Source organism: Mustela putorius, unplaced genomic scaffold (assembly GCF_011764305.1).
Source record: "Mustela putorius furo isolate JIRA1106 unplaced genomic scaffold, ASM1176430v1.1 tig00000127_pilon_pilon_pilon, whole genome shotgun sequence".
NCBI classification, from domain to species: Eukaryota; Metazoa; Chordata; class Mammalia; order Carnivora; family Mustelidae; genus Mustela; species Mustela putorius.
Window position 1 is genome coordinate 13,071,207 of NW_025421288.1, and position 19,195 is coordinate 13,090,401.

Genomic DNA, 19,195 nt, shown 5'->3' on the forward strand with positions numbered 1-19,195 from the left:
CTCGTGAGGACGTGGGACGCGCCTCGTTGCCCTGCCCTGACCGTGGCCTTGGCACCCGGGCGCCGGGCCGGGCTGGCGAGCCGCCTCCCGCTCTGGCTCTGCAGGTGTTCCTGGTGATAGATGCAGACGTGCTGCCCGAGGACCGAGACGACTTCGTCCTGGGGGTGAGCTCTGGGGACGTGTGGCTGGCAGGCGTTCGCCAGAGTGACGGGGAGTCAGCGGGAACGAGAGGGCACAGCCTCCCCCTCCCCAGGGCCCTTGTGGTGCAGAGCCCCTCCTTCCACTGTGGGGAACCCCCACAGGACGGTGGAAGAGGTGGCCGGGCCCGGGAGGGGCTGGTGCGGCAGAGGCGGCAGGTGGGGCCGCTGGCGTCTTCCGGCTTTGTGTGGCCCTGGGAAGGGGGCTCCCCCACCCGGTTGCTGCTGAGCCGGTTCTCAGCCCTTTCTGGAATGGCGAGCGCCCCTCCTAATGCTACAGTCTTTTCAAACTCCGTGAGAATGTAAAAACAGTGTTTTCATGTTGAATTTTAAGCAAGATAGCCCCAGTACCCCCACAGTACTCAGTGCCAGCACTCTAACAAAGCAAGTGTTTTATATATATATATATATATATATATATATATATATATATATATTTATTTATTTTAAAAGATTTTATTTATTTATTTGACAGACAGAGATCACAAGTAGGCAGAGAGGCAGGCAGAGAGGGAGGGGGAAGCAGGCTCCCTGCTGAGCAGAGCCCGATGCGGGGCTCGATCCCAGGACCCTGAGATCATGACCTGAGCCGAAGGCAGAGGCTTAACCCACTGAGCCACCCAGACGCCCCCAAAGCAGGTGTTTTAAAGTTTACTTTGACGAAAGATCTTGTGAACAATTTTAAAACTGAAGAAAGTGAGTAAACGTTCTCTGATTACGTAGGAAAAAGCTTTTATCTGATATAGAGCTGACCCAGTGCGTCGTGCATATTAAACAGAGACTAGACTTCATCGTGGCTTCGAAATGGGAAAAATGCCTTTCCTGACCTGACGCTTGAAATTCCTTTGTCTTATCCTTCAAGTCCAGTTCTCAGCTTTCTTATTTCCATTGTATTTCCTTCCTGGACGACACCGGCGGGCTTCTCAGGCACTGGAGAGGCGACTGGTTTTTATTCCTGATGAAGTCAAGTCGGATACAGTTGACTTGTATCTTACCTGCTTTAACAGTAGTGGTTAAGCGCGGGGGTCAGCGTGATTGTGAGAGACGTGAATGCCGTGGGGGGTGTTGGGGTGCCTGCGCGCTTCCATCCTTTTCTGCCCCTGATAATAGCTCGTGATACGGGGTCAGGAATGTTCTTCCTGCCTTAACGGTGACCTTGTCATGGGTGTGAGTGAGGCAGCATGGAGAATGTGGAGTTTAGGCTGGACGGCGGGGTGAGGTGACCGCGTGGCCCTCCCATGGCTCTGTGCTCGCTGGGGGAGGGTGCCCGGAGGCTCCCAGTAAGGAGGGAGCCCCTCTGTATTTTACTGACTGGCTTCAAAGGGGACAGTGACACAGTGGTCTGTGGTGACCTTCAAAGCTAAGACCTCCTCTGCCCCCCCCCCCCACCAGGGGCTGGGAGGACCCTGCTGAGAGCCAGGCGCACCCACCAGGGAGACCACTGCCCATGTGCACTGTTAGAGGTTGCCCCGATGTTCCCATGGAGAGTGGCCAGGAGGGGTCGGGACAGAGAACTGGGGGCGTGGGCTCGGGTGGCAGCCGAGATGTGGCCACACAGGGGCTGGTGGGGGGGGTGGCGGGGGTGACCAGGCTCTGCAGGCCCAGAGGGGATGGAGGGCCAGGAGAGCGGCTGTGCCAGCGTGGGGTCACCGAGGGGAGGTTGGGGGGCAGGGAGAGGTGGGTGCTGGAGACGCCCCGTGGCGGGGAGGGCATGTGGGAGGAGCAGCCCTAGGCACCCCGAGGAGCCAGTGAGGGGCACGCGGGGGCCGGGCTGCCTGCTAGGTCCCTGTCTTCCTCTCAGATTCTCAACTGCGCCTTCATCCTTTACTACGTGCTGGAGTTGCTGCTGAAGGTGTTCGCGCTGGGCCTGCCGGGCTACCTGGCCCACTCCAGCAACGTGTTCGACGGCCTGCTCACCGCCGTCCTGCTGGTAAAGTCGGGGGCCGGCCGGGCCGCTGGCCTCCCCAGGCGGGCGGTGTGCTCTCCGCAGCTGGCTCTGCGCTCTGTCCATCTCAGGCTGTCCCTCGGGAGTGGAGGCCCCCAGGGATTTGGGCTCCTGCCTCCAGGGACAAGGGGCTTTCCCCAGTGTTAGCTGCGTGGTGGGCCGCCAGCGGGAGCCTGCAGGAGGCTGGGTTTCCGCGGCATCTGAACGCGGTGGGGGCAGGCTGCCTGTCCCGCCCTGGAGCGGGGCCTGGAAGGAGCCTGGGGTCTTCACCTGCCAATCAGCCCCAGCAGCAGACCTAAGGATGGTGGGACCTTGGGGAGGACGGAGGGCGGAGGGCGGGGTGGGGGTGGGTCTTGGGCACCCCCCGAACCACGGGAGTGGAGGGTCACGTGCGGTGTGTGTGTCACGGCAGCCATCCTGATACGGTGTTTATTCGTGTTTGCTGTGGGCCCTTCGGGACAGGAGCAAAGACAGTCTGAGAGGAGAGCCTTCCGTTTGCCCTTGACCTGGGTCTCCCCCAGCCTTTCCGGTGTCGTGCCCTCGGGTGTGCGGGCCGCTGGGTCCCGAGACCTCGGTGTCTTTCTCAGCCACAGGAAGCCCCACATTTGGAACCTACCCATGGGGACAAGAACGGAGCTCTGACTTCTTCCCAGAGCCCTCTGGTGGGGAGTGTGTTACACACGAGCTGTAGAGTTTGATCGAAAGCCGCCCAGATAGGTGTTGCTGTAGCGATGCCTTCTTTTCTTTTGTAATTAAAGGTTTTGGAGATCTCAACTCTGGCTGTGTACCGATTCCCACACCCGGGCTGGTATGTGACTGGAGAGAACCGAGGGAGGCTGCAGCAACCAGCACCCCACCGAGGCCCCAGGGGAGGGTGGCCCGCGGCCCGGGCACCCCGGTCTGCCTGCTTGTGCTGCTTGGCTCCAGGGCGAAGCCCCCGGGTGTTAGGAGGGCATACAGCTGGGTGCCTGGCCGGCCGAGGACTGTGGGAGCTGTCCCCTCCCCTCGCTCTTGGGAACAGGTCCTAAGTCACCGTCAGAATGATAGCGTTCCCAGAGCTGGGACAGGCCTTTAGAGGGCAGCGGGCTCAGCCCCAGAACCAGGATGGAACGCGCGACCCCGTGTCCCGGGCTGTGGAGACCCGCATCTTAGAGCCGGGGTGACTCCTGAGCGCTGGAACAGGGCTGGAGGCCGTGTCCTCTCCCACTCTGGGCTTGGGTTAAGTGCCCTGGAAGTTGGCAGGGACGGGGCTGCTGCGTGAGCCCCACTGCCTCCGCTTCTGGCCGCAGAGCAGTGCGGATGTCTGGGCCGGGGTCCCAGAGCGCCTCGAAGTGTGGCTTGTGGAGGCTGTCAGGAGGTGTTGCCCAGAACGCGGTGGTGCCAGCCAGTGACCTTGCCGGCCCCGGGCATCCTGGCAGTCCTGGTGTCTTGGCAGGTCTGTGGGCTGCCTTCCTCCTAGTGGAGCAGCTGGAAAGTGCTGGAGACGGGGAGTGGGGCCAAGAGACTTGCTTTAGGGTCAGCGGGCCCAGGAAGGGTCTACGTGGGGCCGACAGGTCGGGCTGGACCTGCCCTCGGTGGTGTGGTGGGGCATGGCGGCCGCAGGGCCACCCTCCCGCATTTCTGAAACGCACAGGGAACCCACCGGGCGCATGCGGGAGTCCCAGGGGAGTGTTGTGCGGGGGGGGGGGGGTGGGGGGGGCGGGGAGCGGGTTTCCAGCTGGATGGAAACAAGAGCCTGCCGAGCCCCTGAGGGACACCCGGAGGGGCCGGGTACGGGAGGGGGTCACGGGATAGGGGATGCGGCTCAGGAGCCAGGGTCAGGCGACAGGGATAGGAGATGAGGTCAGAGGATAGGACCGTGGCTAGGGTCAGGGGTCAGCGCACCGGCTCCGGGACCAGCAGGACCTGGCACAAGCAGGACCTGAGCTGGGTGTCGCAGCGTTTGGAGCCTGAGTGCTCTCCTGGGTAAGACGACGAGGGGTGTGACAGCCCGTGCCATCCTGGGCCGGCAGGGGTGGCCGTCCAGGCTCTGTCCTGTGCCCGCGACAGAGGCCCGCCCCACCCCCACCCCCGCCCGCCACTTGCTCTCTGCATCTGTCTTTGTCTGAACACGCATCTCCCTGTCTTCCTATTGCCGGCGTCTCGAGGCTCTCCCAACCCGTGTCCCGTGTGTCTCTCCAGGAAGCCAGAGACGCTGGGCCTGCTGTCACTGTGGGACATGGCCCGGCTGGTGAACTCACTCATCGTGGTCCGGTTCCTGCGCATCATCCCGAGCCTGAAGGTATGTGGGCGTCTGACCTCCCGGCTCCCACCCCTGCATTGCTCTGGAGAGTGGCTGGGCCTGGGCAGGGCCGAACTGAGACCAGGACGGTCCCCCTGGGCACCCTGGTCCCCTTGGGCTGTGTCCCCAGCCGTGTGCTGCTGCTGGGCGGTGCTGGAGGGCAGTGTGAGCCTGCGAACGGCCCAGCCCTGCTTGCCTGCACCAGGACAGGGAGGGCCGGCACGGGTGGGTGGGTGTGGGGCACCTTGGGCCACCGTAGGGATAGCTCTGTGCTTTGAGGCCATCGCTGTTTGTGAGGGGTGGGGGCTGGAGCCCTTGGAGCCAGTGTGTTCCTGGGTGTCCTGAGGTTTCCAGGAGGCCACTGGTGTGGGCCTTTTGTGGCTTCTGGTACTGAGGGCCAAAGGCGAGATTGGCCCAGGCGCTCCTCTCCAGGTTCCCCAGTACGGGAGTGGGCGTGTGATTGGCTGGTGCCAGTCTGCTCGACTCCCAGTCCTGGTGGCTCGGGCCTGTCCGTAGGCCTCGTCACCTCCTCACGTGTCCACAGGGAGGGACACCAGCCTGAGGGGAGGGGAGCTCGGTGAGCAGGGCCTTTGGGCCTGGAGCCCACCCAGCACAGAGGGAGAGTTCGCTCCTCCTGTCCGTTTTCCCAAGAACTTTTCTGGAGGGAGAAAGCCAAGGACATCAGACCTTTCTGTGTGTCCAGGTCCTTCCCCCGGGCTCGTCTGTCCTTCCTGGGAAGCTGCCCGCCTGTGCCAGTGGGGCTCCCTGATAGCTAGTGGGTCCTCCCGTCGCATGGTGGCCTGGCGGCCCTGGGTGTGGATGGGGGGGCCGTGCCCGGTGGTCGCACACGCCACACCCCATGTGGTCACACATAAGCACACGCGGATGCACGTTCTCAGACGGCACCTGTCACCACGCGGACGTGAGCACACCTGCAGCGTCACCATAGACTCCAGCCTCATGCACACGCTGAACACGCACGTGAGCGTGTGCACAGTCCCACATGTACACACATGCAGAGTGTACACGTGTGCTGCCGTGCCTACACACAACATGGACACACACGCACGTGGCTGTACGCACACACAGTGACCCGTACGTCCACACGCACGTGCACACACGCTGGTTCCGGGTGTTGGCGTCTGGAGCAGTGGGCTGACGGGAAGGCCATTCTGGGGCTCAGGTTCCCGTGTCCAGGGAGCGGCCCTCGATAGCCGGGGTGCCTGGCTGGGTGTCTGAGCCCCTTCCCAGGCCTGACCGCGGGTGAGCTACACACCTCAGGTCTGCACTTCTTTGGAGTTTCCGGACCCGGGAGGCGCTAACCCAGCCTTCGTGGGCGCTTGGCAGTGTGACCTGAGCTCCCGCGTGTGCGGGCTTCGCCGAAGGGGCTGAGATTGAGACCGTCTGCGTCTGGGTGGACGGCGGTGTCTGTGTGCGGTGTATGTGAGTGTGTGCGGTGTGTGTCTGTGCCTCTGGAGGGATGGATGTGGGTGTGCGAGTGTGCAGGCGTGTTTGTGGGGGGCCGTGGGGTGCGCCTACATGTGTGAACGGGCGGCGGCTGACTGGCGAATGCATACGGGTGTGTGGGTTGTTAGTTCACTGGTGCTTTTCCGGGTCAGGGTAGTGGGCAGGGTTGGTGTCCCCTCAGTGGGGCCAGGAAGAATAGGGCCTGCCATCCTCTGTCCTCAGCTAATGGCTGTGGTGGCCAGTACCATCCTGGACCTGATCAGAAACATGCGGGCTTTTGGCGGGATCCTGGTGGTGAGTCTGGCTGGTGGGCTCTGGCCAGTGGGGGGGTGCGGGCACGAGTGGAGCCGCCTGTGGGTTCCGGTGAGTCTGAGCCCAAGGCTGGCTGGCCGCTCTGGAGGCCCTGTGTTAGGGCCCCTGGGTCCTTCCCCCTGGCCCCTGTTGTTCTCTGGCTTGCTTGGTGGTCGTGGCTCCTCCCTCCTTCCCTCTGGGGCTGGAGAGGGTACTCGGGAAGAGAAGCCCCAGCGTTCCCTTGAGGGGAGCAGGGCGGGGCACAGCGTCGAGGGCTGGGAACATGCTGCCCTGCGGGTCCGCCTGCGGGGGCCGCTGAGCAGGCCTGGCCCGCCCCCCAGGTGGTGTACTACGTCTTCGCCATCCTGGGCATCAGCCTGTTCCGCGGCGTCATCGTGGCTCCTGGAAACGGCAGGTGAGGTGGGGCCTGAACGTCCCAAGGGGAGAAGTGCCTCTTGGGGGTGTGGAGGGGCGTGGGGCGGGGTGGCGGTGTGGGGGTGTGGGGGTGGCTCCCTGGGAGCGGGGGTGTCTCCTAGTTCCTCTTCCTCTGTCTCCCCTCCTTCCCCACCCCGCCAGATGCCCTCACCCAGCATCTCTACCAAGTGTTTCTGAAGCCTTGTGGCGGCTCCCAGCCCTGCACACCCCAGGCCAGGCCACACGCTGGTGGAAGGGGGCCCGGAGCCAGACGTGGATCCCGCTGTCCCAAAGCTCTGTTTCCCACGCACGTCTGCAGCTCTCGGCTCCTGGCTGCTCTCACAGCACCTCCGGACGGGGGCTGCCTTTCCTCTCCGGCTTCTCCGGGCCCAGAGGGCTTCCAGCTGGGCAGGGGCTCAGGCAGGGCTGGGGCGCCGCGGGGTCCGTGTCCTGGTCCCCATCCCCGACCCAGCTTGCCGTGTCCCCGCAGCCTGAGCCCTGACAATAGCTCGGCACCCTGCGGAAGCTTCGAGCAGCTGGAGTACTGGCCCAACAATTTCGATGACTTTGCGGTGAGCCCTGCACCCCCGGTCCTCGGCGCCCTCACCCTCCCGTCGCCCTGTCCCGGCCCCCCTGGACCCCGTGTCTGCCGCCTCACAGGCTGCCCTCATCACTCTGTGGAACGTGATGGTGGTGAACAACTGGCAGGTGTTCCTGGATGCCTATCGGCGCTACTCGGGCCCGTGAGTGACCCCGCCCCGACCCTGCACAGTGTGTCCCCGGCCGGCACGGCCCTGCCCTGTCCCCGCTCAGTGTGACCCTGGCTGGCATGCCCCACCCTCTCCTCTGCACAATGTGACCCCACCCGGCACTGCCCTGCCCTGTCCCTGCGCAGTGTCACCCCAGCCGGCATGGCCCTGCCCCATCCTTAACGCAGTGTGACCCCGGCCGGCACTCCCCTGTGCTGTGTCTGTGCAGTGTGACCCCGGCTGGCACAGCCCTGCCCTGTCCGCTGCGCATTGTGACCTCAGCTGGCATGGCCCTGCCCTGTCCCCTGCACAGTGTGACCCTGGCTGGCACACCCCTGCCACATCCCCATGCAGTGTGACCCTGGCCGGCACGGCCCCCCCCCCGTCTCTGCGCAGTGGGACCCCAGCCGGCATGCCCCTGTCCCTGTCCCACTGGCACCGCTCCCGGTGGCCCACGGCTGGCCTTCTTGTCTCCATAGGTGGTCGAAGATCTACTTTGTGTTGTGGTGGCTGGTGTCGTCTGTTGTCTGGGTCAACCTGTTTTTGGCTCTGATCCTGGAGGTATCCGAGATCCCTGCCCGGCTGTCTCAGGCGGTTGCTGACTCGCCACAGACGGCTTGAGGCTGTTGGCCGGACCTGTCCAGAACGGGGCAGGAAGGGGGCTGTGCTGGGTCCTGGTGTGGTGCTGCTTGAGCCGGCTGCCGGGAGCCTCCTAGGATGTCCTCCCTGTGGTGGGGGCTGGGGGAGACCTGTCAGGCTCCTGCAGGAGTGGGCGGCCGTGTGGGGCCCTGGATCCCAGCATCCGGGAGGGGCTTGGATCCCTGCACTGGACGCCTGGCCCGCACTGGGGGGCAAAAGGCTGGGTCGCACGGGGCTTACACCCACTGGCCACCCTTTCCGCCTCCTGTTTGTCAGAATTTTCTTCACAAGTGGGACCGCCGCAGTCACCTGCAGTCCCTTGCTGGGGACCCGGACAGCACCTACCAGACGAGTGCAGAGCTCTTGTTCAGGTGTGTGGTCAGGAAGGGTCTCTGGGGAGGGGAGCAAGGGAGGGCGAGGCAGCCAGTGGGGGGGGTGTCCTCGGTGACCGCAGCATTCCTCCTGCCGCTTCTGCGTTGGGACCAGGGTCTGGGCTTCCTGTTCTGGCGCTGGGGCTGGGACCTCTGTCTTGCTCTCCGATGAAGTTGTTTAAGACAGCATCTCCGGTTCGGTTAGTCTCCAGGGGATGCTGTTGGTGGGCGGCCCTTACCTCCGCGCGCCGCAGGACAGCGGGGTCGCCCAGACAGCTGCGGGCACGCCTTCCCTCCCCGCGCCTGCGCTGTGTCCCGCGGCCCCTCTGCGCGGCCACTGGCCAGCCTGGAGGGCCACCCCGCCCCGCCGGCTTCCAACCCCGGGCTTTTAGGAACGCCCTGCACACGTCCTGGAGTTGGGTCTAAGTCCCCATGCTCACTTGGGCGCGTGTCTGATGATTCCTAAATGAGGAGCAAGGCGGCCCACCCTCCCGGAGCTGCCCGAGTCCGCCCTCTCCGGAGCTCCCTGCACGTCTTCTCCCCGATTCCCCAGGGAGGTCCTGGAGGAGCCGACCGAGGACGAGCTCATGGAGAAGCTGAGCCACCACCCGCACCTGCGGCTGTGCAGGTGATGTCCAGGTGCGCCGTCCCGGCGAGGGCGGCGGGGGGCCCCGTGGCCTCGGGACTGACGCCGTTGTGGGAGGAGGCGGCCGCCCTGAAGGAGAGGAAGGAGAGACTCTCCATGGGTGGACTAACGGACCGAGGGACGGACGGAACTCTTCCACCCGCCCTAGGCTGAGGCTGAGAGCAGAGGCCCCGGGTCGCTGCCGATCCGAACCACTAACCACCGCCAGCTTTTCTCCGTGGCTCCCGGTGGGCTGCTTGAGCTTCGTGTGGCGTCTGGGCCGCGCCGCTCTCTTCGTAAGCTGGCTTCGGCAGGACTCCGGCTTCTCTGAGTCCTGGAAGAGGGGACTCCTCAGGGACTCTCAAGACTGAGCAGCGGGAAGCCGCGGCCTGCCTTCCAGAGCCTGTGACTCCCATGGTGCCTTCACTGCTGGGGGCTTGCAGGGACCAGAGGCCTGCCTGGGGCCCGTGCAGGCCAGCCAGCAGCTTCCCAGGGCATTAGGTTTGGGATCCTGGTGGTTTTACGTGAGGAGGATCTTAACCGTTTTATTATTTAATGGTTCGTGTGAGTGTGATTGGGTGTATTTCTTTATGGGTCAGAACGCCAATAATTTTTATCCTGAAGTCTTGCAAAGAATGAGGTTGTCATTCTTTACTGGGACACAACGCTGTTCCTACTTCTCTGGAACAGGGTGGCCAGTGGTTCAGGTTGTGCACTACAAACCTGGGGTAAGGGTGTGTCCAGCCACTGGCACATCTGCCCATGGTGAGGGCTCTCTTTTTCTAATTTGTGTAATGGCTTGTGTGAGCCAGTGGTGGCTCTCCTTTACGTGTCCACAGGGGTGTGGCAGAAGAGGCTAGTAGGCCAGGGAGGAGGGAGAGTGAGTGATGCGTGGCTGGCCACTTTGTCCCTTGAGCCACCGTGGGTCCAGACTAAGAAGTGGTTTTCTCATTTCAAGGGCCGACTCGAGTGATGGGTGGGAGCTGCTGGAGGCCTGTGGGTGCGGACTGGCGTCCTCGCGGAGCGCGGCGCCGGGAGCGGTTAGCCGCGTCTGCTGTGGGTGCGGACCCCGTGGGGGTGGAGTTGAGAGCGTGGGTGCAGACTCCGCGGCGGGCAGCGACCGCCTCCGTCTTCCCAGCTGCTCTGGGAAATGGGATTGGAGGAGAGTAGCTAGAAAAAGGAGCTTCTAAGATGTCCAGAAACCCCAGCGCTCTGGGCTGTGTCTCAGGGGCCCAAGAACGTCGTAGTTTCTGATCTTGGACTTGGTCTGAGATCTGGCGCCTTGATGTTGCTGCCCCTCAGGTTTGGGGGCTCTTTGGGCGCTGTGAGGACTCTCCCAGAGTCCTCTGTCCCCTCTGCAGGCTGCCTTCTGGGAGAGCTGGTTTTGGGCGGGGGCACCTTGTGGAGCAGTGGGTTAGAAGTGTGCCCCCAGCCTGTCTCGGCAGAGCCCTGCTGGCCCTGGGGACGAGGGTGAGGCCCCCTGGTCAGCTGCTGTGCGCACCTGCAGTGGGGTCATTCCTCTGCCCCTGCCCTGAGGTCTGAGCGCCATCTGGTGGCAGGATCTGGTTCACATTTAATGCAAGCTGGACCCCATGACCCTCAGGGGGAGCTCACGGCGTTCCTGGGGCCAGCCGGCGTCGGGGAGCCCAGCCTCACTGTCCGGGCCGCAGGCTTGGCCACCTGCGAGAGCTCGTTCCAGAGGCTGCTTGCCAGGTGGGATGTCACGTTCTCTGCCCTGCCTTGTGCAGGTCCCTGAAGGTCTGCCTTCCTGCTTCCTGGCTTGTGTGCAGAGAAGTCCCCTCTGGTCGTTACCGTCATGTGGTGACGAGTTCTGGATGACCCATGTTGGACCCTGGCAGACCGTGCTGTTCCGAGCTGGCGCTGCCCTCAGGGTGGGGTGACCGGTGCTGGGGCCAACGGGCTGGTGTCTCTGAGATGCTCTGGGTCAGGGGCACTGACTGTCCCATCTGTCCCCCTGAGACTCGGGGCTGAATTCACAGTCGAGCTGGGGCTCAGGTTTTGGTTAAGGGAGCAGGGCTGGTGGGGGTCTCCTGGTCTGCTGTGGTCCCGGTGGCCCCCCACCCCAATCCTGTCCTCAGCTTGGGTGCTGCACTGGGTAAAACCCATATGAGAAAGGGCATGTGCTCGTGTGTCTCAGATGAGCCCTTGCATCTCTGGTGGGGCTCATGGTGGTTTTTGTGGCTGTGGGGGCTCCGGCCCACTGGTCCCTGGAGTCCCCCAGGGCCATGCAGGAGTCTGGGACACCTGGAGTGGTATCCCTGCCCCGGGGAGGTGGGAAGAGGCAGGAGCAGGAGCAGGAGGCCGCTGTGCCCAGAGGAGCCCTGTGGCTCGGGTCAGGCTCTGAGGAGGGCCCTGTGTGTCCGCAGGCTGGGGAGCCCTGGGCTGGGTGGCAGCGAGAGGCGCCATGGAGGCAGCTGGCCTGGTGGAGGGGGGCAGGCCCGGGGGGAGAAGGGCACAGGCTGGGGTGCCCGCTGGGGAGGGGTCGTGGGTGGGGTAGGGTGGTGTGGGTGTCTGTGGGCCCAGAGCCACACACACCAAATAGCAGGGCCTTAGCTCCTAGTCGTTGATGGCCCCGGAGTGTGGGCAACGCTGGGACCTGGGTGGGCACCCAAGCCACAGCCTGCCTGGGAGGCCTGGGTCCTGCCCAGCAAGCACTTGCAGCCTCCACGTTTTGCGGGGGTGGGGGGGTGTCTCACGTTCCCCCTGCCCAGCTCAGGGCCATCAGCTGCCCCGGGCCCCTGAAGGTGAGCTGCTTCTAGGTCCTGCACGGACGAGGAGGGCTGCGACGCTCTTGTGCTGAGCTTCCCCGTGGAGGCCCCTGCCCTCTCTGGGGAGCTCTGGAGGGACACAGTTGCCATTTCTGGGGCGGGGGTGGAGGTGGCGGGCCGAGCAGGAGTTGTCTCCTGTTTAACAGCCGCACGGAGGGAGCTGCGCTCAGGAGAAAGTTGCAAGTAGAGCTTTTTCCGGAGTCAGCGGAGGGGAAGCCGTGGTTCCGGTGCCCTTGACCCTGCCTGCCTCAGGGAGGGCCTCCCCAGATGGCCGCGCGGGGACCGGGTCGCCGTGGGTTCCTGCCGGCCGGCGCTCACTGAGTTCATGGCCGTTCTGAGCCTCCAGTCCTGTCCTCGGGCCCCCAGGGTCGCCAGTAATCTTGCCAGACAGGTGTCCTCGGCCCTCGTGAAGGCCGCCCAGTGACAGTGTGGGAAGGTCCCCAGGCTGGGTTTACGCAAGCTGTCCTCAGGAGCTCGGTTCTGCGGTTTTTGCAGGAATAGCCCAGAAGCGCATCCCGGCGGGCGGTGGGAACTTTCCGTTGGCCCCGGGGCTGTGCCTTCCCTGTCACTTGGGGCGGCAGCCTGCCGGGCTGCCCAGCGTCAAGCTGCTCCTTCTCCCTTTGCGGCGAAGGGGGTGCTTTGAAGCTCCGAGTGTCCACCGCCCCAGACTTCGCCTAGTTCCTGCGCCTCCTCCCGCGTTCCTCTGCGCGCGCCCTGCTTCCTCTGCTCGGTGGGTCGTGTGGAGGCTGTTGCTGGATTTTACTTCATGCCCAGATTCTCCCTCCGCCGGTGGGAACCACTTCTTCTGGCTTTCGTGTCCATTTGCTGTCTTTGGAGCGCTGCTTTGCTTTGTGGTCTGAAAAGATGTTCCGGGCTCATGTTGCGTCTTCTCCGGCCCAGCCCCGGAAGCGGCCGTTGCTCCAAGGGGCCCTGCTCCTTTCGGCGGGAATAGCATCGAGGAGCCAAGGTGTCGGTGTGAGCTGTGCCTCCTGCTATTGGGGTGTCGCTGTACGCGGGTTCTCTTGGTACATGGAGCTAGGGAACGTGTGCGTGCATCTCTCTGTGTGACTGTCTGTCCGTTCGTCTCTCCATCCATCTCTTGGTTCGTCTGTCCAACTGTCCATATGTCCATCCGTCTCATGGTCCATCATCCATCCGTCCATCTATCCATCTGTCCGTTGGTGTGTGTGTCCATCTGTCCATCCATTCATCTGTCCATCTGTCGTCTATCCGTCCATCCATGCGTTGGTCCATCCATCCATCCATCCGTTCTTCCATCTGTCCATCCGTCTGTCCATTCATTCATTCATCCATCCATCCATCCGTCCGTCCATCCATCCATCCATGCATCCACCCATCCAGTCTATTAACAGCTACGAGATCACGCTAATACCTCCATTTTCAAACCAACACCACAGGCTGTGCCTGGTTTTCTCTCTGCAGGTTTGTAAGCCCTTTATTTCTGAATGGTTCCCGTCCATCTGTGCACTCACTTGATTATTCTGTAACTACTCCTCTCCCCTCGCCACTGCCGCCTCTTCCCCACAGAGATGCCCTCCTCGCCGCATGTGGGTGCCCTTCAGATGCCCTCCAACCACAGACCTCCAGGAAAGAGCTTTCTAGATGGAGATGGTACTGGCAGGCTTTTTAAAACTAGGAATAGTAAAATTAGAGCCTGGCCAGCTCATTAAAACCAAGTAAGTTAAAAAAGTAAACATTAGAAGAAATATTTCTGTATTTTTTTAAAGATTTTATTTATTTATTTGACAGAGATCACAAGTAGGCAGAGAGGCAGGCAGAGAGAGAGAGGGAAGCAGGCTCCCCGCTGAGCAGAGAGCCCGATGCGGGACTCGATCCCAGGACCCTGAGATCATGACCTGAGCCGAAGGCAGAGGCTTTAACTCACTGAGCCACCCAGGCACCCAATGTTTCTCTCTATTCACAAATAAACATGATTGTCCAAATAGAAAGGCTAAAATTATTGAAGAGTAAGAATTCAGCAAAGTAGCTTGCTGTAAGAGTAATACACTGAAATCAGCCGCTTTTCGAAACACGAGCAACAAACTCATAAGTCTCCTTTAAAAGATACCAAAAAAGGTACTAGGGTACTATCTACCCGAGAGTAAAGCCTTCGGGGTCCTTAAAGATACACTGAACGTGGGATATTCAAGGTCTGCACACAGGAAACTAAAGTGTTGTTCACGTCCAGGGCTGTGGACTCTTGCGAGGGGCGTGTGCTGGGTCTCATAACCGCCCGATCGCGGCTCTGCGGGCCCAGCTGCGCTGGCGCTCTTCACGGTGGGGCAGGGGCTATGCCCCACCCGGCTTCTCGGGGAGGAGCCCCTGCCTACGCTCGTTCAGGTCGTCAGCCAGAGTCTGTTTCCGAGGCAGGAGGGCTGAGGCTGTAGGTAATAGCACTTGGCGTGACCCTGTTTCCTCGTTGGCTGTCCGTGGAGGGTGGCTCTTAGGAATTGGAGGCTGCCTGTGCCCCCTGCCCTGCGGCCTCCAAACCTCAGTCAACAACAGAGGACCTGCTGCGAGTCCAGTCTCTCCCCCTGTGCGCCTCTTCTCCAGGAAGAGCCCTGACCCCTTACACACTCACCTGATTAGGTCAGGCTCACCAGGGTGCGCTCCCTTCCTTGAAGTGCGTGGTGTCGCAGATCAGCACCCAACCCTAGGGGTGAGTCACAGGTCCACCCACACCCGGCGGGAGGACATGTACAGGGGTGAGGGTCACGGGGCGGGGGTCATCTCCGAATTCTGCTTACCACAGCTGCCCTCTTCATGGCTGGAAAGCGTTGATATTGTCAACATGCCCGTTTCCCCCCAATTAATCCATGGACCTGTTAAAATTCTAAACAATGCTGATTTTTTTGACAAAGTTTGAGAAGCTGTTTGGAAAATTTACATGAAACTGAACATGCAAAAATAGCCATGTTTCTTCTATAGGACAGTATGGTTGAGGCCCAGGGTACCTGGCTGGCTCAGTGGCTTAAAGCCTCTGCCTTTGGCTCAGGTCATGATCTCAGGGTCCTGGTATCGAGCCCCGCATCGGGCTCTCCGCTCAGCAGGGAGCCTGCTTCTCCCTACTTGTGATCTCTGTCAAATAAATAAAATCTTTTTAAAAAAATGTAGTTGAGGACCTTTGCCAGTGTTCCGGACTCACTGTGAAGCTATGGTGACCCGGACAGCCCGACCCCGGTGTCGGGGCCAATGGAGGGAGGGAATGAGGAGCACAGAGTTGCCAGCAGCGAGGGGCTGGGACAGCTGGGAGGCCCGTGCACCCCCGGGGGCTGGAGTGGCCTCGGTCAGTGTGTGCTGGGCCGGCAGGTGCAGAGCCGTGGTGGCCGTGGCTGGGCCTGCAGCTGGATGGGGTCCAAGGACCTGGGCGGGGTCTGCTGCCGGGACCTGGGAGTGGGGTCTCAGCAAGCGGTTTGGGGCCTTTCATGTGGTCTTGTCCGCTTGGCACAGCAGGGACGAATCCTGTCTTTCACCAAAACAGCCAGGTTTGGGTTTTCTGCCTCAGAGATAATTGGTGGTTCTTATTATTAAAAGGTTAGAACAATCCTTTTTTTTTTTTTTTTTTTTTTTTTAAGTGGAAGGCAGGCACACTCTGCTGCTCTTAAATTTTAAGAAGGGGGCGTGGGGCTCGACAATGCCCTTCACATCAAAGTGGCCAGCAGACGCCACGGGCAGGGCGCGGGCAGCTCAGCCCCGGCCCACTGATCACACTGGAGGCCGCAGCCATTCTGGTACCACAATTGGAGCCGCACCAGGGCGGCGGGCCCGCACCTGCGGGAACCTGTGCGGCCTGGCGGCTGCCCTGGGTTTAACAGCAGTTGGCTAATCCGTGTCTGGGCCCCGGCAACACCTGTCGCCAGGTGAGCCAGACCTGCCTTCCCCGCCTCCCTGGCGTTCCCCTGCCCCTCTCAGCTAACGGGCAGGTGGACGCGGCTCCCTAACACCGGACTCCGGGGCCAGCAGCTCTCAGAATCCCCTGGAGGTGGCTCGCTCTGACAGAGCTGTGAGCCACAGCCCCAGCGATCTGATTGGGGTGACCGGGGTGGGGGTGCTAGGAACCTGCGCTGCTGATACGTTCCTAGGGGATGCTGCGACGGCTCCAGAGACCAGAGTTGGAGAACAGCCGGCTCAGGCAGTTAGCTTTTCTCCCTCCTTGTTTGCTTGGTTTCCCCACTGTTGTCGGTGAATTATAAAACAGTACGTTGTGGGGGCAGTTACAGAAAGGACGCCTTTCTGAGTGGTCCTCTCTGGGCAGAGGAGTCAGGAAAGGTGCTGGCTTCTGTCCCGGCAGGCAGAGTCCAGGCAGCACGATGTCCTCATTGCCACCGCCCCCCCCCCCCGCCTTTTCTGTTGCCTGGGTTCCGGTTCTGTGCGCAAACAGCACAACTGGACATGGAGAACCTGGCTGGACCCCAGGCTGGGCGAGAGCCCTGCCAGGGTTTGGGGGAGTGGGTGTGGCGGGCAGGGACACAGACCAGGGCCCTGGTCCCGCCTCCGTGGGGGTCCTACCACCCTCCCCCAGCAGCATGATCGTATGCTCTCCGTGCTGTTCCCTCGCCCTGTGGGGCAGTGGGTGTTTTCATTCCTTCCTCTGTCCCCAGGGCCTGGTGGTGTCTGTGTGCGGCTGATGCTCAGTGAGTATCTGTGAGGGGAAGAATCTGGATCTCTTGCTGCCGTCGAATGCCGGGAAGAACAGATGGCGTCTTACCTCCGACACTAGCATTGTCTAGGCATATGCGCTGCGGGGCTGGGATCTGTCAGGTGTGGACGCAAAGTGGGATGAGAGCGGAAAAGGCTGAGGGCCAGGAGCAGGAGGAAGCGGATGCATGTATGCCCGAGGAGGACCCACACCCGCCCTAGGCCTGCGAGGAGCTCCCCGGTGGCCTTGGGGAAAAGGGGAACAGGTTTCTGCTGGAGGCGGCGGCAGGTGGCTGGTTAGTGCGAGGCCCAGTGGGGGTGGAGGCATGTCGGGTGGGGCTGGGGCCCGCGGCCTCGCTGTCCTCGGCTTGTTTCCAGGTCTTCGTGGGGGGCCCACGACGGGAAGGTTGTGAAAGCCGCGAACACGTAAAGGGATTCTCAAGAGACCAAAGCAGTGATGATAATTAAGATGAAGAACCGCGATTTGGGCAGCGGCTTCCCATGTGCTTTTCTGAGCCCTTCATGAGGCAGGTGTGGGCTTGTTTCGTCCCATGGAGTCACGGGCTAGGGCGGCACTGACAGATGGGTAAACCGAGGCACGGAGTACAAAGAGGCGGAGGCCCCCTGGTTGTTCACGGCACTGCCTCCCCCTGGCTCGGCCTCTACCTTACCTCCTCCATCCCTCCGCACATCACGCCGCGCGTGCCCGAGACAAAAGTCTGTGATGTTTGTAGAGACACGCATGCGGCGTCAGACGGTCCTTTCCTGCACGCAGGAGGGTCCCGACAGTCCCCACGGGGTGCGGGAAATGACAGGCATGACCAGGGGCGCTTTGGGGGGCAGGCTGGGCTCCTTGTGACTTCCTCCCACTTAGCCACCATCCGGAGAGGCTCCCGGCACCCGGTCTGGGCCCCGCCTGCCGCGCGCCGTGACCTTGACGTGCAGTTAGCCTTCCTGAGCACTCGCTCCCTCGACTGGAAAGGAGGTGGGGGCTGCGGACTGGAATAATGACGCTGAAGGAGCCGGTGTGCTGACCCCGGTGGGTTTTCGAACTTCAGACCTCCGCGCTCCTTGTAAGTGGGGAAACCGAGGCACAAGGTGTTTTTTTTTTTTTTTTCTTTTAGGAGCCTGTGCCCACAGGTGGCCAGGCGGAGTGTGTGCCCAAGGCTGTCATGAAGGCAGATTCGCTCAGCCCTGAGCAGCCTGTGACAGGGCCTGTGCCTGCCCACGGGTATGACACTTGCTGCTGGACCCCGGACAGGCCCGCACACATCTCCATCGCAGTGGCCTCTCACCCCCCCACGTGGCCCGCCTCTGGCCCTGGGAAGCCTGCGGTGGTCCTTGCCCCATCGACTAGAGGCTGGGGTTGCTGTCCTGCTGCACTGGCCTCCATCACTGTCCCCAGCGGCCCTCGAGGTGACCCCGAGCCCAGCACATCGTGTTGGCAGCTGGGGGGCGCACCATGGTGGCAAAAGCCGTGCCCCTTCCCCTCTGGGCACTTTCGGTCTCCTGCGAGCGAGAGGGCTTCCGAGACGGGGCTGGTGTGTATCCGTTTCCTTGGCCACTTCCGTTCCCGTCGGCAGAGCTCCATCTCGGGTCGTCTTGCCGCCCGCGTTCAGGTGGAAGGTTCCTGATAGCGCCCCCCGTGCTGGGTTTGCCTAGAAGCAAAGCCAGCAATGCCCCAACCCGTTTCTCTGTCCTCTTGATGGCTCCGAGGCGGGCGGCTTGTCCCTTTGACCGTGTTGCAGTCGGACCCTCCTACACTGACTTCTCCCCTGACAAGGGTGTTTAAGGGAAGGACAGGACGTCTACCGGGCGTCCCCCAGGCCCAGGCAGGAAGTGGATTATGGAGAAAGTCGGCACGAACAGCTTTAGAATAAACCGGAAAGTTCCTGATTGGACAGACAGTGGACGTTGGTTGCCCTTGCGGTGTCCGGGGTTTGTCAGGCAGCTGCCGAGTCTGTGGCCCCTTCTTAGAAAAAGGTCTTAGAACTGTACCCTAAAACACGTGGAAATACAAGGAGAGTAATTATATGGAGAAACTGCTAATGGGACATTAACAAATCCAAACGTGGGACAGAGAGCCACAGCCTGCCCCCAGTTCACAACATTTTGAGATGTGGGCCCGGGCGGCCACGTCACGGGAAGGTACCTGTGATTTCTGCTCGGGAGGGCAGGAGTTCTCCTGATCCCTGGGGTCTGGTTTTGCCACCCAAGTCCCCAGGTTCCCGGAACCATGGAGGTCCCGGAACCATGGAGGTCCCCATTGATTTCCTGCTGGGACTCCCCCTGCCCCCACCTTCCCTGAGTTATGGGGACACAAGTGACTTAGTTCTGATTTCGGCCAAGGCTGAGGGCGGTGGCCCCACCCCGCTGCCAGGAGGCCTCCCCGGCGCCCCCATCGGAATGAACCCCCTCCTGCTCCCACCACGTTTTCTGTCTGGTCCAGCAGGTGGCGGGGAGCCTGTGAGCACCCAGGGTCCTGGAGGGTCTCACGCCTCCTCCATCCCCATAAATGAAGTAAATCCCGACGGATGTGACTCCTGACCCAACCCAAACTGAGTCTGAGTCAAGAACAGACGTTCTGTGGTCTCATTTCAGTGGCTCCCAAACGTGACCTGCATCAGAACCTCCAGGGGGTGCTTGTGGAACCCAGATCGCTGGGCCCCACTGGAGGGTCTGATACAGCAAGGCTGGGCAGACCAGCTGGGGAACGGGCATTCGGAGCCTGTTCCCAGGCGATGCTCACACGGCTGGCTAGGGCCAGG

At 61.9% G+C, this 19,195-nt stretch overlaps 1 protein-coding gene across 15 annotated transcripts in view; it reads left to right on the forward strand.

Annotated features, from left to right (window-relative positions):
* TPCN2 (two pore segment channel 2) overlaps positions 1-18,328 on the forward strand; it is a 35,362-nt gene extending 17,034 nt beyond the window's left edge. For 7 of the 15 annotated variants that reach the window (XM_013059975.2, XM_013059976.2, XM_013059978.2 and 4 more), the window contains 12 exons: positions 105-164; positions 1,999-2,127; positions 2,901-2,950; positions 4,324-4,423; positions 6,113-6,184; positions 6,523-6,596; positions 7,086-7,167; positions 7,256-7,338; positions 7,824-7,905; positions 8,260-8,354; positions 8,826-8,993; positions 9,149-9,615. In XM_013059975.2, the coding sequence (XP_012915429.1) occupies positions 105-164; positions 1,999-2,127; positions 2,901-2,950; positions 4,324-4,423; positions 6,113-6,184; positions 6,523-6,596; positions 7,086-7,167; positions 7,256-7,338; positions 7,824-7,905; positions 8,260-8,354; positions 8,826-8,993; positions 9,149-9,350 (1,197 nt within the window). In that variant the 3' untranslated portion in view covers positions 9,351-9,615. The other 8 variants (XM_013059981.2, XM_004759601.3, XR_001180664.2 and 5 more) reach the window with 7 other exon arrangements.
* The last annotated feature ends 867 nt before the right edge of the window (positions 18,329-19,195 follow it).